Genomic DNA, 22,902 nt, shown 5'->3' with positions numbered 1-22,902 from the left:
TTAATAACCTATTATTATTTAAATTTATAATGTTAATTTATTATTGGGTTTTTTCTAAAAAGAAAAAGAATAAATCATTTAAAAATTTAGAAATATATTTACATTAATATGAAAATTGTCATTATTTAATGAATTTAGATGAATAAAAACCCCATTTTAAAAATCAAAATTTAGAGATAGGAAATTATATGAAATATATTATTATTATTGAATTCGGTTTGTGACATGGACAAAGGAAGTTTCATGGAAGTTTCCAGGATACATCTCACATGACGTGGACCCCCAAAGAGGCATCCACATGGCAGTCGGGTGTAAAGCTCATATTGTACGGCCTCTCTGTGATGTGGTAAAAGATTCAAATCTCCACGTTAGCAATTATTATGCAGTAACGACATGTAGTCGGCAGCCTCACGCAGGATATGACAACCGACAAGTCGGCCAAGTTCATCACGGATTCGATCTCTCGCGGCGAAAGCGACACCAAAGATCATGCATCGTCCTATCTTGTGAAGCAATTTGACGACACGTAGTATCCTGACCACAATTACTTTTTTTTTTTCTTTATTAAAGTGAACAGAAAAATAGTACCATAGTATCCAAATTTGATGATGTCAAAATTCATTTTTTATCATTAAATTCATAAAAATAATTATATCATAAAAATCTAAAAATACTATAATACCCTTTATATAAAAAAATAATAATAATAAAAAAAAATCCCCGTCAATTTTCATACATTATCTCAAAACTTATTATTTTTCATGTTGTTGGATGAAAGCCACACATCTTAGGGAATGATCATGAGTTTATAATCAAAGAATACTATCTTCATTCGTATGAGACCTTTTGAAAAGTTTAAAGTAAAGTCATGAGAGCTTACCCTCAAAATGGACAATATCATACCAATACCACTGTGGATAGTTGTGTTCGTCTAACAAATGTTACTTTTTCTATTTATTAAAATCAAATATTCAAAATTTTTTTTTTTTTTTTAAATAATAATAAATAAATAAATAAATAAATAAATAATGGTCCCTTATTTTAGCAGAAAACTACAAAAATCCATCCGTATGGCAGAAACCAAAACTTTGACAGTGTCCTTTTCAGAGTACTCCACAGTTTGCCCATTACAAACCTCACGGTCCTTTGTACGGAAAAAAACGATTTTTTTTATTTCATAAAATATTAATTTATTAAATTTAATTTTTTTAAAATTAGTTATGTAATAATAAAAAAAAATTATCATAATAAAAAGTTACAAAATGGAAATAAATTTAAATCTTTACTAAAAGCACTAAAATTAAATAAATTTCAAAAATATAAAGATGAAGCTGATATTTTAACCAAATTATTATAATGCTTCATCATTGTACCAATAATTTCAAATTATCGAATTTTCAGTACAAATCATTCACTCCCAAAGATATTTTCGTTGATATTTTTATTGAATTGAGTGGCCTCGATGTGAAGAATCTCTGACATTCTTCCAAAAAAATATATATATATATATACCCGAGCTGAGGATGGAGCTGTTATGAAATTTTTTCAAAAATGGAGCGGCAGATTGACTTGTGTTGTGAATTATCGTCTTTAAATTCCATCAATGGTGGATACGTCTTCTTGTAACGGATGGTTAAATCTATGACTTAGATCAAAGATATATGTTTTAACGAGTTAAAATATATTTAGATCGATGGTGTATATTTTTCTCATTCTTTTGACCGAATGTGTGGAGATCTAAAGTACTTAAAAAAATGGAGTATTCAGTGAAATTCTTGTGGACCATTGCCATTCAACCATTCAAATTCTAATCTCACGCTTGTGGGTTATACGAGCACAAGAGAATCACGTAAATATAATTGTTGTATAATACCCGAGCAAAGAAGGGGACGTGAGTGAATCTTAAGATAAGATGTCTAAAAAAGACTTAAAAAGAATTGAAAGTTATTGTCTATACCAACAATGTGCACCTTAAAGATTCTAAAGATAAACTAGTTTTGATTAGAGCTGTTCTATATTTAGTGACTACTTGAAAATTATGAGAAGTTGGTAATGTAGCCATGTTTCAGTGCGATATCAGGGTTTTGAGCGTGAGACGTTATACTTTATTTTTTCTTTCATTATTATATTATTTTAAATAATTAAGGCTTATAAAACTCTAGGGCCGGTCAGAAATCAAATCCCAAAGAATATTAGACCACAAAAAAAGTGTAGAGTTCGTGGGACATGTTCATTCTATATGGCACGAAAAAATGAAAGCGTAGCAAGTAACATGCAACCCTTTGTCCTTTTTGAAAATGGCTTCAACTTCTTTAAAACTCTATCCATACCGATCATCGTCACTATTCACGAATTTTCTTGGAAGCTCGTCTATTATTATTATTATTTTTAAATATATTACATATTTATTGTTTTGATCGAGAATATTCATTAATGGTGAGAAATTGACACATGTAATAACTACACTAATGGTTATGAAGAAGAAAGGGACGGGGTGTTTTTTGGGGCCGAAGACAAAAACGATCTAAAGTATTAAAAATTATTTTGTATCCTTTTAATTCTCAGTATTGATTCAAGTTGTATACCTCGAATAAATCTAAACTGTCAATTTAAGCATGATTCAATTGATTTAGAAGAAATAAATGAGATAAAGGGGGGAACCAAAACAAGTGGGTAGAACGTGAAATGATTAGAAAAGACAAGCAATGAAGAAGAGAAGGACGGGGCCGTTTTTAGAGTTAAAAGACAAAAACGACCTAAAAAGATTAAAAACGATTTTCTTTTCTTTTAATTATCAGTGTAAACTATCAATTTGAGCATAGTTCAGATCATTTAAGGAAAAACAAAACACAGTAGCTTCCCCAAACCCATGTGATTCCCATCTCTTATAATAATAATAATAAATCCAACCAACATTCTGCGAATCCCAATTATTGTTGAAATAAATGGAATAAAATTATATTTTTTAAAATTCTTTATTAATATTTTATAATTATTTTTTACGTTGGCCACAATTAATTAATTTATGAAAATTTAGAAATTATTGTTTGAAGGTAAAATTTGAAATGTTTTATATTATTGTTTGGTAATTTAAATATTTAAATATTATTTATTTCCAACGTCCAATCATTCCGCCGACCAGGCCAATTTAAACTAATAATTTATAATTATTCAAATTTTAATTAATTTTATTTTATGGGGATATAAAATTATATAATTATCCCAAATAATTTGGCCCATAGGCTTTTATATTTTAAATTTTAGCAGAGGTGTCCCTTAAAATGAACGGAAGTGAAATGATTGATTCTTGAGGGGTCAATTTGAAAATCCCCAAGAAACTTCCTCGAAATTTCCTTTGTATTGTCCATTTGTGAGGTGGCAGTCATAACATATTTGGCTATATATATAACAAATCTGGGTCTTTTTGCAAATTTTTGGGGTTGCTTTTTTTAATTTCTAAAAGTATGGGGGCAATATTTTCAAATTTATTATTATTTCGAGTTCTTTCTGGAATTTCTATTTTTATTATTACCAAAGAAGAAAATAAAATCCAGATTTGCACTTATTTTATTTTCATATATATTTTATAATATTTTGTAAACCAAGACTTTTAAAAAATACTCATCAACTTTTAAAAATTTCAACAATATTCTTAATTTTTTAAAAATAGTTTAAAAAATATCATTACGATTAGCTTTCGATACAAACAATCAGTAACTTGTTTTAAAAATACCATTAAATTTTTAATAATATTTCAAAAATACATTTAAACTTTAAAAAGTTTCATTAATACTTTCATTTTTCAGTCTCGAATTCAAAAATTACATTTTAAAAAATACCCATAAATTTTTTAAATTAACATTAACAACGTTTACTTTTATAAAAAAAAAAAAAAAAAAAAAAAGTTCAAAATATTATTACGGTCAATCGAAACCTTATAGATTATCTATAAATATTTTAATATTATTTTGAAAAGTTGAAATGTGTACGGATCGTAAATGTGTTTTTTTTTTAAGTTTAAATATGTGTTTTTTTTAAATATTTTTAAAGAAATTTAAGGATATATTTTTAAAGTATTTTTTTTAAAATTTTAAACTGTCCTTGAACCATTTTGAAATAAAGTATTAACTGTTACATCCAAAATCGTAATAATATTTTTTTTTAAGTTTAATCGTATTTTTTAGATTTTTTTTTTTAAATTTAGGAGTATTTTTCAAATAAGTATAAAATATGAATTAATTTTTTTTAATATTCATTATCAACATTTTATTGGTATATTTATTGACATTTTTCATAAAATTTGAGATCTCAATATTTTTGTAAATATATATTTTTTATATTTCTCAAACTTAATTATTTTTCATAAACAATATTATGAATACTAATAAACAAACAAAAGATAATTAGAGGAATAAGAAAGATATATTATTTATGTTGATAAATTGGATATTTTAGCTAGGGAGTTAATATTTTTATTGAAATTAAATAAATAAATAAATAAGAAAAAGCTGCCAGAAGGTGTTCAAAATCTGTTGGAACACGTGGCTTGCTGCAGGAGAGATTTTATTCTTCTACCAGAAATCTTTCCAATCCGTATCATCATCATTATTGGAAAAGTTAGATTAAAAATATTATTTTACTTTATAAACTATTTTAATCAACTTATTTTTAATATTTTTTATTTTATTTTTTTTTTTAATCAAAATTATGAAGGGGAGATTCAGACCTTTCGAGGATTGTGAAAGCAGAATTATAAAGGCTTATGCATAAACCGGACAATATCAATATTATTATAAAAATATTTAGAGTGTTGATTGTTCTTATTGATTGGTATCGGAATCATGGTCAAAACCTAGTCGTGTTGGTGATGTTCTTAGATTCCAAACAAAATTAATGAGGTTTGTGTATCGGTCCTTAGATTGGATAAAAAGGTAATTGAAATGCGACAAGGGAATTAGGTAAATTTGGATGGAGAGTATATCCTTATCAACACCAGTAGACTTATAGAAGGATTAAATCTTTGTTCGAGTGAAAGATGGTATTAGAACCAGTCACACGACATTGTGCCAACAAGGACACTGGCTCTTAAGAGAGGTGAACTGTGAGATCTCACATCAATTGGAAAAAATAATGAAACATTCCTTATAAAAGTGTGGAAACTTCTCCCTAATAGACGCGTTTTAAAACAAACCGTGAGGCTGACGACAATACGTAACGGGTCAAAACGAACAATTTCGGATAGAAGTGGGCTATGAAAGGAGTCTTGAAGGGGTATTGTGTTCGAGAGAAGGATCGTTAGGTACAAACAAAGTCTCGCATTTGTTACATAGAGGACAATTATATCGAATGGTACGATAACTTTTGGGTAATTTAAAAAGTAAAATCACGAGAACTTATACAAAAAAAAAGTGGACAATATCATATTATTATAAAAATATATTAAAAGATCCATCATTTTCATCACCTTTTCATCACCTTTTCATCACCTTTTCATCACCTTTTCATCCGTGTCTAGTAAATTTATGAATTTTTTTCTAACAACACACAGACTTCAAATATCTGAAAATTGAGTTAAAGCGGGTGACTCGATGGATTTTTATTAGATATTTTTAATTTTACACAAGACAATAAATGTAAGGAATAAAATTCCCTTTTTAGGTCCTACAACATTGGAAAGTTATATGGTAGTCGTGAACTTCCCCTTTTGGTTATATGTTACTTTATAGCTCTAATTTTGTCCTTTCACATGGTAATTCAATCATATTATTATTATCAAGGGCCCAATTATTTATTAAATGCAATAAAGTCATACACTTTATGCTTTTTAATGGGCCCCAAATTTCTTTTCCCTTTTTAACCTCACATCTCAAGAATATATATATATTAATTTAATTTAAAATTGACTAAATGGATAAAAATATCCTTAAATTTTGCATTTTGTCGGACCTTAGTATGAACTAATAGACATCAATCATATAATATACTTCAATAAATACGTGAATAAAATATTGTTGAAAGTATCAAAAGATATTTCAATTCCTACCACATTGAAAAATAATGAAGTTCTCTGTTATAAATTATATTTCATTAATATATTTTAAGACTTTTTATTTACTTTAGGTTATAGTTACGTTAATTATGACCATTAAGTATCAATGTTACAACTCTTGGAATGTCTTTAATAGTTTCATTTTAAGGTTTATAAAGCCATATATGTTGTATTTGTAAGTAGACTTTGAAAATACATTAAAAGGAGCGTTTATGCTTTCTTTAGCCAATGACTAAGTTTCTTTGCAATTCTATATAGTTTAGGTTGCGTGTAGAATCATTCAATCTCGACATGATCAATCTTGCTTGTGGAATGATTCGAATCTCAACCAAGTGTTCTAGTGTTGAGATATTCGATCAACAACGTAATCCGAATCTTACTCCCCTGGTAGGAATTCCTTATCTTATCATTTCAAGTATTTACTCCCCAATTCTTTTTTCTTTTAACCTCACATTTCAAGAATATATACATGCAAGCGTGCATGTATATGTGTATATATATATATATATATATATATATATATATATATATATATATATATATATATATATATATATATATTAATCTAATCTAAATTTGACTAAATGAATAAAAATATCGTTAAATTTTACATTTTGTTTGACGTTTTAAACTTTTAAAAATAGTTTTAAATGAAAATCGTAAATAATTTGTTTAAGAACGTTTTAATGTCATTAACATTTTGTTTAAAAAATATTATTGAACTTTCAAAATGTTTTAAAAAATAATATCGACCTTTCATAAGTTTAGTAATATCCAAAATTTTAAACTATTTTTACAAACGTAAATAATGTTTAATATATTTTATAAATATAATACAGTAAAAATATTATTCTTGAAAGTTATTTTAAGTATAAAGTTGTTTTTATTAATTTAAGTTAATAAAATTTATAGGATTCAATTTTAAAAATACATATTTTAATATTACAAATTTGTCATGGATTTGGAGGAAAAGCGGACCGGACCGGACCGGACCGGACCCAGAATATGATGAGGCAAAGTAGGCAGTTAGTTACGAAATTTCGCGGAAGGTTCTTGGTTCAGCCTATAAAGAGTTCCATCTTACCGCCATATCTCTCAGAAAACATCTGAGACCAACAGCGCCAACTCTATCTTCCTCGTCCCTTTTTCCAGCCTCAAAAAAAGCGAACCCATGGCTTCCCAGTCCGAGCCATGGCTCATGGAAAACGGAACCCTTAAGCGCTTAACCAAGGAGAGTCGCCACGGCCATGGCCGAACTGCCCACAACTTGTCCTCCTCTTCCCTACGCAAAAAGTCCGATTTAACCCTCGTCTCCAAAATCCAATTCGGCTGTCTCCGCAAGTTCCTCATCAATCTTCAGGAGGTCATTTTGGGAACTAAACTTTCCATTCTCTTCCCTGCCATTCCGCTCGCTATTGTCGCTCAGAGTTTCGGGTTTGGAAGAGTGAGAACCCTTATCCCCTCTCTATTTCCCGTGAAACGACATGTCGTTCTGGTTAATTTAATTAATTAACTAATTTATTTATGTATTTAGCCGTGGATTTTTGCTTTGAGCTTGCTTGGCCTCACGCCATTGGCTGAACGTGTCAGCTTCCTGACCGAGTAAGCTTCTCTTAACCTTTTTATTAATATCAAATATTTATTATTATTCTTTAATTTCCTCTTATTGTTTCCTTTCGTCTTTGAAGGCAAATCGCTTATTTCACCGGCCCAACAGGTAATCGGTCGTTTATATTAATTTTTTTTTTTTTAATAATAATAAAAAAAAGATTTAATTAAAAATTTGGTATATAGTTGGGGGGCTTTTGAATGCAACATGTGGGAATGCGACGGAGCTGATAATTGCAATTCTGGCGCTGACACAAGGAAAGATAGACGTGGTGAAGTTCTCTCTTTTGGGCTCTGTTCTTTCCAACCTTCTTCTTGTTCTTGGCACCTCTCTCTTCTGTGGTGGCATTATTAATAAAGAGCAGACTTATGACAGAGTAAGTAACACCTCTCTCTCTCTCTCTCGTTATATTAATTTTTTACGAACCATCTAAGTTCACCGCTAACACATATTGTTATATTTGGCTTTTCTTTCTGAGCTTACTCTCAAAGTTTTAAAACATGTTTTTACTGTGAGATCTCAAAGTTAGTTGGAGAAGTAACAGATACATTTTAAAGCTTTAGGAAAAGACTAGGAGAGAAAGCCGGACCTAAATAAGATCATACAAGTCAGAGAGGAGAACAAATGATATGAAAACCTCTGTCTAACAAACCTGTTTTAAAATATTGGGAGAGAGGTTAAAGAAGACAATATATCTAACGGTGTAGTTGAACTATTATAATAATATCATAACTGGATAATGGACCCAATGAGTGGAGGGTGTGAAAATCTGTTATTGCTATTGGATGATAAAAGTCCCACATCGACTAATTTAGGGAATGATCATGAGTTTATAATTAAGAAATATCTCTTCATTGGTATAAGGCATTTTGGAGAAGCGGAAAGGAAAGTGAATTTTAAACCGGATTATTAGGTGAACGGTAATAGATTTGAAGTCTTAGAAATATAATTAAATATGTAATTTTGTAATTTTAACAGAGGCAAGCGGATGTGAACGCACTAATGCTGATGCTGTCATTACTGTGCCACCTATTGCCGTTATTGTTTGGGTACGCCGCCTCCTCCGCCTCCTCCGCCTCCACTGCCGCCGCCTCCACCCTCCACTTGTCCAGAGCCAGCAGCATTGTAATGCTCGCCGCTTACATTGCTTACTTGGTCTTCCAACTCTGGACTCACCGGACATTATTTGAAACTGAGGTACGTTCCTTCTCCTCTCTTTAATATTCTATTTTTAATTTAAAAAAATTCAGTTATTTATTTATTTATTTATTTAAATAATTTAAGTTTATAAACACCATTTCTATCCATCATTATTATTATTATTATTTAATTTTCAAAATTAAATCAGGTAAAAAGTTAGTACACTATAATTATAAGAAGGTGATGTATTTGTCACACTGACTAGTGGCTAAGGATGTTTTGGTGGTTCTAAATGAACCACTACGACTACGACCACGGCCACGACAGCAACAACAAAAGTCGACTTTATCGGAAAAATGCTATGGTCCCGAATCTTCCACTAGAATAGTCGTTTATCTACTAATAAATATTCAAATTTAGTTTCAAATTTTTAATAGATCGTAAAAATAGTCCCGACTATAAATTGGTTTCGTATTTTATAAAATTAAATAAAAATAACTAATTTTAAGATTTTATTAAAATTACACACAATAATTATAATTTTTAAGATTTTATTAAAATTACACACAATAATTATAATAATAATAACCAATGTCTTCGTGGGTTGATTTTTGAACCAAGATAAACATTTATTTATTAAAATTGAAATGTTTTATTTATTTATTTTATTGTGTGAGAATTAAATTATTTAATTATATTATTGGAAAATTAGGAAACCGAAGACGACGACGTTTCTGGAGAAGAGGCAGTGATCGGATTCTGGAGTGCATTTGCATGGCTTGCTGGAATGACACTTCTTATTGCTTTGCTGTCCGAATACGTTGTCAACACAATTGAGGTAAATTTTAATTACTGTATATTTAAAGGGCTTTTCAGCAAAAAATGAAATATATTATTATTTTTTTCTCTCTTTAATAAAAAATTAAAATTGGGATAATTATAATTTTTTATAAACTAAAGTTTATTATTAATTTCAGGAAGCATCTACTACTTGGGGTTTGTCGGTCAGTTTCCTTAGTATAATCTTGCTCCCAATTGTCGGAAATGCAGCCGAACACGCCGGAGCTATCATATTCGCCTTCAAGAATAAGTTGGTAAGTATCGTAAATTTTCACGTATAAGTAGTTCAATTAATTTTAAAAAAATTAAATTTTTCGAGATTTATTAAATATAAAATTAAATGTTTTGTTTTTGTTTACAGGACATATCATTGGGAGTTGCATTGGGATCTGCAACACAAATTGCACTTTTTGTGGTACGTATGTGTAATTAATGAAAACTTTAAACCCCTCTTAGAAAAAGGTTGAAATTGCACCAACTGACCCCTGAAGAATATGTAATTGCAGATTCCACTATGTGTGATAGTTGCTTGGACAATGGGAGTGGACATGGACCTGAACTTTAACCTCATGGAAACGGGGTCGCTTGGGTTGGCCATTATTGCCACGGCCTTCACTTTACAAGATGGAACCTCTCACTATATTAAAGGCCTCATTCTTCTCCTCTGCTACATTATCATTGCTGCTTGCTTCTTTGTTTCCAAGACTCAAGAAGGTGAGTGACTAAATTGCATGGTTCGGGTTCGGTTCGAGTGAGTTTAGTTCATGGGTTTCAATAGTCTATTTTTGTGTAGTTTTAGGGTTAAGAAGGGTTTGAATTGTGTGAATTCGTGTAGAGGGGAGTGCCAGCGAGAACGCTGGGCTTCGAAGGGAGATGGATTGTAAGATCCCACGTCGGTTGGAGAAGATCGTGAAAACCTCTCCCTTGTATACGTGTTTTAACAACTTTGATGGGAAGCCCGAAAGGGAAACCTCAAAGAGGACAATATAGCGGTAGATTTTGGTTTAAAAACTTTGAGAGGAAACCCAAAAGCAAAACCCTAAAGAGAACAATATCTGCGAGCGTTGGGTTTGGGTTAAAAACTTTGAGAGGAAGCCTCAAAAGCAAAACCTTAAACAGAACAATATCTGGTAGGGGTGAGTTTGGGTTTAAAAACTTTGAAAGATAGTTGGAAAGGAAAACCCTAAAGACAATATCTGTTAGGGGTGGGTTCGGGCTCTTATATGATGAGTACTTTTAACAAAAGTATCTGCTAGGGTGGGTTTGGGCTCTTACATGAGTACTTTTAATGGAAGTACTTCAATTAGGTATCGGGTCGAATAATTAGGTTAATTTTGGGCTCTTACATGAGTACTTTTAATGAAAGTACTTCAATTAGGTATCGGGTCGAGTAATTAGGTCATTAAATTAACGTATTTTTGTTTTTCGCCCTTGCAGATGACAACAATGCCCCCAACTTGGGACTCCAATCATCAAGCCAATCAATCTTCAGAGCTTAAAGGCTAATATGATGCTTTTAAGTGGGTCAAATTGCAAAATGAGAGAGGGGTTACTTTTGAAATCTGGTCATGAAGAAGGACCAAACAGCAAAATCAAATGGATTTGTTATTAAATTCTTTGATATCAGAATTGGCCTGGATCGAACGCATGCCGCCTGCCTGGTGGAAAGCTTAGAAAATTTCAAACTATGGGGAGTTTGATGAAGGCAGTTTGTGGGCTAATAATTAATCGCATGCAATCTGCAATAAATATTTTTATGCTTTTTTTAATTTGTGTTTTTATATGCATTTTTCGTCGTTGTGTTTGAATTTTCATGTATCATAAGAATATGTCGGTAATGAGAATCATATCATTTCTATTTTCCTCTCCTTTTTAATTATACTTTAAATTTTATTATTATAATTTTAAAACCATCTCTCAATTCCAAAATCCGGATTTGAATTGAAATGCGGCTCAGGCGTAGTAGGTCCGGACGCGTAGCATGAAGTAGCCTTCCCCTGCGATGAATTGAAACTCAGTCTGATTCCACTTTGGTCTCGAATCTTTTCTTTCCTCTCCTTTCATTCCCCTCCTGCAGTGAGCCCATTTTCTTGCAAGAGTGCTACACGCGCTCGAGCCTGGTCCTGCGACCCCCTTTGTAAGGACACTTTAACTTTGAAAATTTATGATTGAAACACCAAAGATACATCTGGTTGATAATAAGGTAGTAAGTTTCAATTCTTTTAAGTTTTTGGTAGCCATCTTATCCTTAGATTGCTCTGTAGTCTCGTTTATTCATGTACTATTTATTTATTCGGGTGGTATATAAATTCGTAGTGTAATTCAAAACTCCGTGAAATATTTCAAAATTTGTCTCATTTTTTAAACGAAAATGTTTGGACATGTGAAAAAAATCCGTGAATTAATTTTGATTAATTGCATTTATAAGCTTAAAAATCCATTTTTATGTTTAAAATTACTAAAAAAAATTACTTTTTAATCATTTAAAATTAATTTTGATTCTTTTTTTTTTTTTTTTTTTTAAATTTTATTTTATAAAAGAATTAAAATAATTAAAGGCATGAACATAATAATAATTAGGGGAGTAAGGCCGTCTTCCTGGATTGCCGCGCGGCAATTAACAAAACAGGCAACCGCCAACAGATTCACACAGCGACTGTGCGTTCATCCGTATGTATTTGACAGACTTGAATAAGGAGCTCTATCACGTCGCTTAGCTTCAGAAAGCGCTGTCTCCGCATGCCTGGCGCTGCGCAACTCTCATTGGCTACTTGTGTGTGCGTTTTGAGTCTTTGAGCTTGATTCACAGTGGAAAACTGCGAAATCGTCATCAGATTTTATGTAGCCAAACCGATTTTCCGATGGAGAAGACAATGTAAAGAACGGTGTTGATCGTGCAGGTACGAGATCTTTTTTTTTGTTCCCCTACATTCTTCTGTTCTGTTATATTGAAAACTTGTGGATATTAATGGATGAAGAGAAGTTCAGCGTAGTTTGTATGTGATATATCGTATCTTCCTGAAATGTTTTAAGTTTTTCGAAGTCTTGATCAATTTCATTCCATACTGAGCGGAAAATGTCCGAGACGAAATGTCTTAATATCTCAAGAGGCGAAAGAAAATATCGATTTAGAGGAAGTGGTGATTGTTTCTCTGCTAGTGATAATGCTTTCGGTGTTATTCCATCTGATTGTATTACTTTTGTCTTGTGTTTCTTGTTGCAGAGTACACGGCCAGCGGCGAGTAATTTTTGTCGAGAAGTACGGAAATGGCGCTGTGAAGAAGCCGGTGATGTTTGCCTTAGAATTCACTTTTTACGTAATCATTCCTCGAATTCGTCTTTTCAAATTCTTATAATAGATATAATGTATTCTCGTTCATATTGCTATGGTTTTGCTAATATCACTCTACTGAAGCAATCTATATGCTTGATCCATTTTATGTGAATTAAAAATTTGCCTTAAACTTCCTGAGGATAGATAGAGGTTCACATTTCTTTTAGGATAAAGCTGATGGTTGAGATAATTAACGATCGGTATTCAGCATAGTTTGTAGACTTTGAGAACTGGTATACCGTTTTCTGCTTCCTATAGCTACAATAAGAGTTTCATTTTGGGAAATTTGATTCCATGAACAGGTATTTTCTAGATGATAACTACGTTTGCAATCTGTTTTTGATGAACAAACATCTCCGACATCCAATGGTCTCAAAGTATCTCATTTTTTGGAAACAAAATTATCCTGGCTTCCAGATATCATTCAAGATTTTATCTTGCCCAAGGGTGTTGAGGATTGTTGGGAGAGAGTCCACGTTGGCTAATTTAGGGAATGATCATGGGTTTATAGGTAAGGAATACATCTCCATTGGTATGAGGCCTTTTAGGGAAGCCAAAAGCAAAGCCACGAGAGCTTATGCTCAATGTGGACAATAACATACCATTGTGGAGAGTCGTGATTCCTAACATGATACCTAATGTGCGTGGACTTTTTTTCTTTCTCACTTTTCCCATTAATATTTCTTCATTGAACTTTTTTGTTACGTGATGTTTTCCACGCTAGAATATTTGGGAATATTTGGGTTCTAGTTGATTCATACAACTAGATGTATCCCGTTTTACTTATTTAATTTTTCTACAATAATCTTGCACTCCCAAAGATCAGGATTTTTCCAGTACTTCTAGGTTTTCCTCTTCCCTCTTTTGATTCCCATCAGTTAGAAATTGTTCTGTCATGCGAAAAAGAGTAGAAAATATGAAAAGGACAATTGGATTATCCCTTTTTGAATCCACGCAACCTCAAGGAGATTATAAAGAAGCTTTTCAATTGTAATGAATCGTAAATTGGAAACGTTGTATGGGTGTACACCGACTAGAAGATAGAAAAGAAACCGTAAACTTTTTATGAGCATGTACTTTTGTTTGTCATATGGATTACAGCCAAGAGTTCATATCATATAGCCAATGAGCATTTGGGATATGACCAACGTGTGACAAATACATCCATTAATGTTTGCTCAAGCTGTTTGTAGCTATACAGCCAGATGATTGGCCTTTCCGGGAGAGAGAAACAATAGGATCTTTAGAAGGGTGAGCAAGACAGTAGGGATGTTTGGTCCCTTGCAAGGTTCTTTGTTTTCTTTTGGGCGTCGGTGTCAAATTCCTTTTGTTATTTATCCGCTCACATTTTGCTCGATTGGGGTTCCTTAATGGGAATTCCTCTTTTTGTTGGCTTGGTTATTTTGGATGTCTTTGTATTCATCTTCTTTTTTTCTCAATGAAAGTATGGTGGATTATCAGAAAAAATGATCGATAAAGTAATATCTCAATTTCTTTTTTCAGGAAGTATCTAGTTATACCTGCTATCTCACTTTTATATAAATTTCATTGCAGAATCAGTTTCAGACAACTACTTGCGGTACATGATACTGCAGTTCCCCACTAATATTATTGGATGGATGTGTCACGCGTTGGTCACATCCAGTTCCTATAATTAGAGGATTCAAAACTCAAATTCTACATAATTGATAACTGTTTCTGAAAGTACAGTTTCATTCTATTATAACACAGTTCTGTTAGCAAAATGGAAAAGAAAAGGTCATTAACATTATTTAAACCACTCTTTTATTGACTATTTGCAGGCAGTTGGTATATGCTCCTTCTCTGGAACTACTACTGCAGCCGCTTCTAATGCTGCCATCAGGTTTCTAAGTGTTTTTTTCCCACAACATTTTCTTGGCATTGTCCGTGACTGAGTAATCTTTGAGCTTATCTATGTAATACTTTCATATGTACGCACAAAAAGGCCTAATAATGGATACTTTGCACATAAAGAGAAAATAATATGGAAGATTATATTGAATTTTTCAGTGAGTTGCATCCTTTCCAGGTGGACGGTTTGGTAATCTTTTTGATGATGTTCCAGAACAATGGCGCATGTATGCAGACTTCATTGGCAGTGCAGACAGGTGCCATTTTCCAATCTCTCAATTTTGACAACAGAAATGTTGATTTTACTATTAAAACTGTAAAACCTTTAATTGTAATTGCCTATTATGCAGCACCTTTGATCTTGCTACTCCATGCATCCTATCTATTTTCTACCATTGGCTTCCCTTGGCATTCTTACCAAGGTATTTAACACAGCTAGTCGTGTACCTGTTTTTTTAATTAAATTATGTTGAAAAGCATAAAAATACTCACCTATGTTGTTGACATTTATGCATTCATCATTAGTTTCTTAAACTGAAACCAAATCTTGCTAATCGAAGGTTGAAACTTCCTTATATGTGTATCATGTTGTGCATGAACCAAATATTTGTGCTAACTAAATAACACGGGTATCCATATTTTTATCATATCGATATACAAAAGGCACAAAGAGGCCGTCGAGATCTCACACACCGGTATCCATATTTTTACTGGCACTTATTTAGGTCAGTGCCTCTTAATTAGTAGGGCGGTGGCCTATGGATTAGTGGGGATGATTAAGGTGGCCTATGTTAGTGGCTAGTTTCTTATTTTCCTATAAATATATGTAATGTTTTCACTTCAATGCATAGAACACAATTGAACCACTAGATCCTCGTGCAGTTTCTCTTGTTTCCAGTGTTCGTTTTTTTTGTTTTGTTTTTGGTTACAAGGCTTTGCTTCTGGTTTGGAAAGTATATGGGAATGGAAACATGCTTTTAACTTTTAAGTGACTCGTATCATAGCAAGGGCATAAGGGGAGCATATAGCAGTGTATGATATTATGCAAAGAAAGAATGATGCGTATTTTTCTAGATGTTGAAGAGGTGAGTAAGGGGCTAATACCTTCTCGATACTATCGAACCTGAAATCCACTCGCAATCGCTCTTTTTAGTGGGGAGGAATTGTTTTCGTATCCTGGACTTAAGAATGGAAAAAAGTCTCTTATCTGCCTTGTTGTGAGGGAATCGAGTGATTTTTTTTTTTTTTGTTCTCGCTCTCTTTGGGGGGGAAAGAGAAAAAGAGAGGAACAACCGTCCAAGGGTGCTTTTAAGAAAGAGCTTAATTAATAGGACTTTTTTCTAGATGTTGAAGAGGTGAGTAAGGAGCTAATACCTTCGGTGTCGAAGCAAACTCTCCAAATTTATGAACATCTGTGATTATTTGTAAATTCGTACAGAATTCCAGCACAAATTTCAAATTTTTGCGTGAAATTTCCGCTATTCTTTATTCAACCGCTACAACGTAGTGGCTGAATCTTGCCGATGCTAATTGCTCATTTACTTGTCAGATTCTTGTAGGTTCACCTTTTTGTCGTCTCATTTTTTCCTTCCACCGGTAAGTCATTTATTGCACACCGCGAGAATGATGGACATGTTGGTATCTTTCTTTCAGGAACGGTTGATTGCAACAGAGAAGAAATCATACAAGTGTGGGAAAGATTTACAAGGCCATCAATTATCTTTGATGTATCATTGGAGTTAATGGATGGAGAAAAATTTTCTTCCACGGTATTCTTCTACTACCACTCCCTTCCCACATCGGTTCACTGCAGTATCTTTGTTTTGGCTCGTAGCTTAACGAGGTTTTTAAGCTAAATTACACATATAGATTCTATAGCTCGGAGAATGTTAAAATTTAATTAGCATAGTTCAAAACTTGAAATTCATAACAACTATGTCTAAGTTTCCTTAAAACCATTAGTAAGAACTTCTTTTAATACAATTTTATAATTTTCTGAAATATCAAGTAACGTTTTAAAATTAGATACTTATCAGAGAGCCTCAAAATTAAAATTTCAAGTTTAATATTTCTATACATTAGTGTCAAAAATATATTTTTATTAGAGAACTGCAAAGTTGCAAGCATATTAATGAACTAGCTACTTATCTTTCATGTCCATTAGAGTAACTCATGGTAAACTTTTTATGTAGAAACGCCTAAAAGGATGTTGTCAAGGATGTAAAAATGGGAATTCTCCAACCTATACATTTATTTTACTACTATTGTTGTCATAATCTTCGACTTTAGATAGACAGACCATTACCTATCACGGATGGTTCAGAGGCTCTCTCTAAAAGTTCTAAAAAAAAAAAACGTAATTCTCCAACTGCAAAAAGGCAAGAGAATTAGAGAAAAACTCGATTTACAGCTTCCAAAAGACGGATTTGATAATTTTATATATTCGGTTATCAGAAGGCCAGAATAGCCAGAGATTTTATCAAATTATGACAACGGCGATGCTAGTGGAGCAGACCATTTAAACAGTAATATTGCGGAAGTGCCATACAACACTTTATCATTTGCACATAAATACAAAAGAACAGAAAGCACGCAAGTACTGAAGATATGAACATACATGAGCTACTCCCTCCCTCTAGCAGCTGGGTTGGCTATTGCAAAAGTTAGAAAGTTGCTTCTAATTTAATCATCCTCTTCATCATCTTCGTCATCCTCCTCCTCGTCATCGTCTTCGTGATGTTCCTGCAAAGAGTTCGAGTATTGAACACGTGTTGATAGAGAAGCGAAAAACTATTCATAGTATGCAACAAGCTAAGTAGGTAGAACATAACTTTGTTACTTTCAACTTCAAACAATCAGCAGGCTTATAAAATGAAATATGCGCACATGAAACAGAAGATATGATCTGAATTTGCATATTATTAACTGAAATAGACATGTACAAGCATTGGAGCATTTGCGTATTGTGTATCAAATACCTCCTCACTGGCCTCATCCTCGCCGTTCACTTCAGATTTCGACCTCTCTAATTCTTCGTCATCAGCTTCACTAGCCTATTCCAGGATAACAGCATGTATAAGCGTTTGTCGCAGTGAAGTTTGTAAGTTTGATCGATACACAAAATACAGAGCGCGCCTACCTTCTTGCTGTCGTATGCCCTCATAAGCTTTTCATATTCAGCCTTCCTCTTAGCCGCCTTAGCTTCATATGGTGCTTTTTCCTTTTAACCCAGGCAATTATTATTAAAAATGGGATTATTGTCCAACATATATGTTAAGAAAATATCATTGCAGAGGCAGAAAAATACATGTCACACCTCTAGAAACAGAGTTTCCTCAATCAACATCATACATACATGCAGGAAAACTGAAATGAGGGCAACCATTTTAAGCCCGCTTGAGTTGTTATGTAATACACAACATTACTTACATCATGAGTCAATGATTGCCACCTCTGTCCTCCAGCTTTTCCGACCTGCAGGTGAGGATGAAACGTTAACAATTGACTGTATATTTGCATCTCAAGTTTGTGTGAATCTTTATAACAATTTCAAAGATCACATACCGCAGATACTGCCTTCACATTAGGATTTTCCCTCTTGTACTCCTGTCTGAACTCCTCACTGTTTCATAAAATTTCAAAAAGATTAGAAATTTGCTTCATAAAGGAAATCAAACAACTAGATTTTAGCCCGAAGACAAAATGGCAAAAGGCAATACGAACAGGAAAACAAAAAAAGCACTCGGAGGCCTCTTAGGTTTGTTGGGATCTTTCAAGGCTTTCAATTCTTTCTTTGTCGGTCGTTTGATACCCTTGTCAGCCTTGATGGCAGCCTTTCGCTTCCCAACCTTTCTGAAAAGAATTAGAGATATTTATGATCCGTCACTACAAAATTCCTGTAAACGCTGTATACACACCACCAAGTATGTGGATATTAGATTTCAATAGAACTAAAAAACTTGCTGGAAATTCGATACTCCAAAAAAAAGATGCCAGCCATGGATCGCAGACAATCCTAACCCAACAATTGCAAGGTTTTATCAGACTAATAAAACTTAGTGGGACAATGGGCAAAAAACTACCTATCATCCACTGGCTTCAAAGCTTCTTTGGAGACCCTTGATGTTCCCTTACCCTTGGGTCCCTTCATTATGCAAGGCAAATGCCTGTTCAAAATGACTAGTTATGGAGTAGCAGTATAATGATACGGCGAGTTCTAAAAAGTGCAACAGTTTAAAAAACAGTCTACATGCACGAGAATCAGGACTAGAACAATTTGAGGCAAAATAAGAAAGCGCAGTACCTCAAATAGTCCTGACAAGAATCAATATAACAAGATTGCTAACATAAAAGTACAAGCCAAAAGTACAAAAACGCAGTGAAAGCAACCTCGAGAAACCGTTGAAGTAGAAGGAACAATAACACGATATGATATGTATTAATTGAGGAATATCCAGAAGCAAACAAATCAAGTGGAAGTCAATAGTGTAATAATTCATGTTCTTGAAACATATTTGACCTTAACGAGACTAGAATCCCTAAATTTCAATTGAAAAAACCGTCTCTAAGTTTGACTAACTACATCAACCAGCTACAGACGATTAACAGTAAACAGTACATACAAAAAGGAAAATAAGACTCGGCAGATTCTTACGTATTACAACTATGAAAAATCACTTGTTTAATCGGGGACAGAGCTTTAGACTGAAAAATAAACCTAAAATGTAATTGAATTCACACAACTTAATTCTTGAACTCTTGCTGCTATTTCTTCAGTTCACTCTCCCGTTGAAGTTGTTAAACAACTCCAGTACCAATTAGTAAGATGATAAATACATAAAAACACAACATATGTAGATCAACAACGATCATTCTCCACAGAAATAGAGGAAAAGAAAACGAACGCAACCTTAGAAACTAAACAAATTAGCTTCAACCGACGATAATTTTGCAGGCAAAACAAACAAAAGTAGATGAAAAGTAGAACGACGAACAAAAAACAAAGAAGAGAAGAGATCTAGAAAGCTGAGAATCGATTACCTTCGATGAACCAAGCCGTCCGATCCAAAAGGAATCGGGAAGGAAATAGAGAATAGAGAATCAACAACAGAGATATTTCGAAGACTCAGAGAGAGAGAGAGAGAGAGAGAGAGTGATAGAAGAAACAAAAGAGTTCAAAAGAACCAGGGTTGAATTCGAACCCGGGGAGAGAAGGAAATTGAATAGAGCAACCGGAACTACCGGTAACACATGCAACAATTGCCGCCACACGAGCCCCCGAAGAGCGACCTTTTACTGGCTATAGCCAGTAACCGATATTCTAATTTTTGGAAAAATAAATAAATAGGAAGGAAGAATATATGAATATGATCACAAAGGAATTATCTTTTGGGTTTTGTGGAAATGATCATTGCCGCCAAAGCGATCCCATACAGATAGCGACAAAGAGAGATTATATTATATAAATAAATATCTGGCACGTTCCACCTTCTCACACGTGTGTGATTTGGACCCTCGGTCCACTGACCTTCCATGGTTTCACACGTGTAAGATCAAGTACGGGTTTCGTTTCTCTTTCAAAAATATATAAATATCCATCACGATTCAAATTTTAAACTATTAATTTTCGTTAATATAATAAATAAATATATATTGAAGTAATACTAAAAAACCTCATATTTTGTATAGTCCAATTTAAAATTTAAATTGAAATTTGAATTTTCCCTAAAGAAAAGAAAAACAAAGTGCCAGGCCCATAAAAATGATGGAACAAGGGCCCAATTGAGGCCCAATAATGATGAAAGCGGTTGCCCAATTGAGGCCCAATAATGATGAGAACGGTTGCGAAGGGCGAACCGGTTTTTGGGTCACAAAATCGAAACGGCGCCGGATGATTTGGAGGTTTCCCAAACCTCAATGCCTTCAACATTTTCCCGAGAAACAAACAGCCTGTCGCCGCCGCCTTCAATTTCCTTTATAATCCCTCTCTCGGAATCCTCCGCCTTGTCGACGTAGTTCCGACGGTAAAAATCCTCGCCGATATCTTTTGATTCTTCCACTCCGTTTTCTCTTTCTTCCACTCTCGACCAAACCTCCAGCTCTCCTTCTCTCCCCACCAAAACCTGTTTTCTGAAGCAGTGAATTTTGATATTTCCACTCCCCCTTCTGCCCGTGTTTCCCATTCCCGGATTCTTGTCTTTCAAATATACCCACGGGTCGTCCCCTAGTTTACGAATATCTGCCACTCCCAAATCCCCCGATTTCGAGCAGATTTTGAACAGTTTCATCGATTCCACGTCGACATCCACGTCAGCGAACGAGTCTCCGAACCTACTGCTTCGGCCCGAGCCTGGCTCGTTCGTCTCCCAAACCACGTCGCCTGACCTAGAGTCCCAGAGCCTGACGTAGCCCGAGTACCCAAACGCACCACACGTTACCGAGCTTCCGAAGAGTACGCTGGTTTCCGGTATCCACGTAAGCTTTCCGGCGACGGTGCTCTTGGCGGAGGATCCGAGTTGCCGGCCGAGTTCAGATGTGATTTGGAGAGTCGTTTGGTCGATGACGAGTACGGAATTCTCTCTGTGAGCGCATTCGAAGGCGGCGAAAATATTAGTCGGCGAATCGGCGATTGCGGTGACTCTGGCTTTGTAGATGCGGGGATCCTTTGGATCTGACCAGTTAGTCGAACCGATGTGTCGGCCGCTGGAGAAATTGTAATAATGAAGACCGGAAATGGCGTCTGAACCTAACGCTGCAATCTCCGGCCAAACGCGGCGGATTGACGTGATTTCCTCCAAGTGAGTTCGAATCGTTCTGTCGTGGATTAAATTCCGATCGTAACAAGAGATCTGACCACCGTGAGCAAGCCAGATGGAGCCGTCCCCATCGCCCGCCGTAAAAGCCGATACAACACCGTCGGAAGTAGGGCGAATATTCGCGACGATTGACGCATCGATGCCGTCAAACGACGGAGGAGAAATCGCTGATTTGAGATTCGCCTCGATGCCGTAGAAGATAGCTTCATCGAAGAGTTCCTGTTTGGAAAATCGACGAGCCGATGAAGGCAAGCGGTTGGTTCGGAGAAGAGAAAGGAGGACCGAGAAGATCTCCGGATCGCGATCTATGAAAATCGGATTCCGATCGTCTCTCGGCCGGTTGGATAGAGCATACAATAGAGACTCCGGGCCGCCAGAACGTGTGGTGGAGACGGTGGTCTCGAAGAGCTTACCGCCGACGTTGAGCTTGATACGTTCTTGGTTTAGGGTTCTATTTGCTAGCTGTATAATTTCGTCCTCCATTAATGGAAGCCGCTGACCTCTGGCATCAATAAGCGCCGGGCGGAGGCAATTCTGTTGGTGGGTTAACAATATTTATGACGGAATTACCCTTCATCGCGATCCTGTATTTTTTATCCTGATGCGATTAATTTCCAGACATGGAAGGTAAAAAGTCGTCTTGTGTGGTAAATATTTCGATAATTTCACAGCGAGTTATGATTCTACGCCTAATGGGCCGAGCCCAAGTCTTTTGTAGCCTGCTTTATTCGATTATTCCACGTGCTTTTTTTCATTTGGATTAATTGAATTAAAAAATAGGCTCCCAAAAGGTCAGCCAGGCCCAAGTTCAATCAGTTGGGCCGAAGGCTATCCAAGCCCAATATCCATAATACTCCTTGAATACTCTATAATTAGAGTTCTTCCAAGCTTTTGAAAGAATGTTATTTAAAGAGTTCTTCCAAGATAAAAGAAATCTTCTAAGACTTTAACTTTCAAGAAACTCGATCCGATCTCTCGAGTGAAGTACACTTCTAAAATAAATAGGTCGAGAATTAGAGTTTCATATGTTCGAGATTGTACTGAACTCGTATAACTTTAAGTTTAACTCTACAAATTACAATTTTTCGAAGGTCTTAGGTGAATATCCACCCTCATATTCAATTTCGTAAATTAATTAGATAACTATTTATTTTTTAAAACTAGCGAAATATTTGTCTAGTGTGTCACTAGCTTTTACTTTATCTTGCTTTTCGTCTTTTTCTTTGTTTTCTCTCGTATTTTA

The 22,902-nt window shown here is 34.2% G+C and overlaps 4 protein-coding genes across 8 annotated transcripts; 2 read left to right on the top strand and 2 right to left on the bottom strand.

Annotated features, from left to right (window-relative positions):
- Window positions 1–7,140: 7,140 nt before the first annotated feature.
- LOC111804530 (vacuolar cation/proton exchanger 3-like) lies at window positions 7,141–11,501 on the top strand. Its single transcript, XM_023689374.1, has 10 exons — window positions 7,141–7,493; window positions 7,584–7,651; window positions 7,738–7,766; window positions 7,844–8,034; window positions 8,637–8,855; window positions 9,511–9,636; window positions 9,776–9,892; window positions 10,000–10,053; window positions 10,145–10,352; window positions 11,076–11,501. The coding sequence occupies exons 1-10, from the start codon at window positions 7,221–7,223 to the stop codon at window positions 11,135–11,137; spliced, it is 1,347 nt and encodes a 448-aa protein (XP_023545142.1). The 5' UTR covers window positions 7,141–7,220; the 3' UTR covers window positions 11,138–11,501.
- Window positions 11,502–12,248: 747 nt separating this feature from the next.
- LOC111804533 lies at window positions 12,249–16,827 on the top strand. Of its 5 annotated transcripts, none has more exons than XR_002816525.1 (7): window positions 12,249–12,538; window positions 12,862–12,925; window positions 14,527–14,551; window positions 14,775–14,836; window positions 15,023–15,101; window positions 15,195–15,266; window positions 16,498–16,517. XR_002816525.1 is itself a non-coding variant. In XM_023689376.1 (6 exons), exons 2-6 carry the CDS (start codon window positions 12,929–12,931, stop codon window positions 16,698–16,700), a joined length of 462 nt encoding a protein of 153 aa, XP_023545144.1. In that variant the 5' UTR covers window positions 12,249–12,538; window positions 12,862–12,928; the 3' UTR covers window positions 16,701–16,827. The 5 variants fall into 5 exon arrangements, 1 of the variants encoding a protein (XP_023545144.1); XR_002816523.1 differs by having other exon boundaries at window positions 12,862–12,955; window positions 14,527–14,676; XR_002816524.1 differs by having other exon boundaries at window positions 12,862–12,955; window positions 14,527–14,676; window positions 15,004–15,101.
- A 420-nt stretch (window positions 16,828–17,247) lies between these two features.
- Window positions 17,248–20,042, bottom strand: LOC111804532 (high mobility group B protein 1-like). Its single transcript, XM_023689375.1, has 8 exons — window positions 19,885–20,042; window positions 18,927–19,010; window positions 18,568–18,696; window positions 18,409–18,466; window positions 18,274–18,318; window positions 17,984–18,064; window positions 17,823–17,897; window positions 17,248–17,586 (listed from the first exon to the last, which is right to left on the bottom strand). The coding sequence occupies exons 2-8, from the start codon at window positions 18,992–18,994 to the stop codon at window positions 17,527–17,529; spliced, it is 516 nt and encodes a 171-aa protein (XP_023545143.1). The 5' UTR covers window positions 18,995–19,010; window positions 19,885–20,042; the 3' UTR covers window positions 17,248–17,526.
- Window positions 20,043–20,498: 456 nt separating this feature from the next.
- Window positions 20,499–22,354, bottom strand: LOC111804529 (BTB/POZ domain-containing protein At3g09030). The gene has a single exon (XM_023689373.1). It carries the CDS (start codon window positions 22,140–22,142, stop codon window positions 20,712–20,714), a length of 1,431 nt encoding a protein of 476 aa, XP_023545141.1. The 5' UTR covers window positions 22,143–22,354; the 3' UTR covers window positions 20,499–20,711.
- Between the last annotated feature and the right edge of the window lie 548 nt (window positions 22,355–22,902).

Source organism: Cucurbita pepo, chromosome LG10 (assembly GCF_002806865.2).
Source record: "Cucurbita pepo subsp. pepo cultivar mu-cu-16 chromosome LG10, ASM280686v2, whole genome shotgun sequence".
Taxonomy (NCBI): domain Eukaryota; kingdom Viridiplantae; phylum Streptophyta; class Magnoliopsida; order Cucurbitales; family Cucurbitaceae; genus Cucurbita; species Cucurbita pepo.
This window is presented reverse-complemented; position numbering and strand designations above follow the sequence as displayed.

What these genes read in the sequence shown, in the direction of transcription:
- LOC111804530 (XM_023689374.1), top strand. Translation starts at nt 7,221, where the DNA reads ATGGCTTCCCAGTCCGAGCCATGGCTCATGGAAAACGGAACCCTTAAG. An exon ending in TTATTTCACCGGCCCAACAG is followed by an intron (nt 7,767 to 7,843) that starts GTAATCGGTCGT and finishes TTTGGTATATAG; the next exon opens with TTGGGGGGCTTTTGAATGCA. An exon ending in GGACATTATTTGAAACTGAG is followed by an intron (nt 8,856 to 9,510) that starts GTACGTTCCTTC and finishes TTGGAAAATTAG; the next exon opens with GAAACCGAAGACGACGACGT.
- LOC111804533 (XM_023689376.1), top strand. Translation starts at nt 12,929, where the DNA reads ATGTTTGCCTTAGAATTCACTTTTTAC. An exon ending in TTCATTGGCAGTGCAGACAG is followed by an intron (nt 15,102 to 15,194) that starts GTGCCATTTTCC and finishes CCTATTATGCAG; the next exon opens with CACCTTTGATCTTGCTACTC. An exon ending in CCCTTGGCATTCTTACCAAG is followed by an intron (nt 15,267 to 16,497) that starts GTATTTAACACA and finishes TCTTTCTTTCAG; the next exon opens with GAACGGTTGATTGCAACAGA.
- LOC111804532 (XM_023689375.1), bottom strand. Translation starts at nt 18,994, where the DNA reads ATGAAGGGACCCAAGGGTAAGGGAACATCAAGGGTCTCCAAAGAAGCT. An exon ending in TTGAAGCCAGTGGATGATAG is followed by an intron (nt 18,697 to 18,926) that starts GTAGTTTTTTGC and finishes AATTCTTTTCAG; the next exon opens with AAAGGTTGGGAAGCGAAAGG. An exon ending in ATGTGAAGGCAGTATCTGCG is followed by an intron (nt 18,319 to 18,408) that starts GTATGTGATCTT and finishes CCTCACCTGCAG; the next exon opens with GTCGGAAAAGCTGGAGGACA.
- LOC111804529 (XM_023689373.1), bottom strand. Translation starts at nt 22,142, where the DNA reads ATGGAGGACGAAATTATACAGCTAGCAAATAGAACCCTAAACCAAGAA.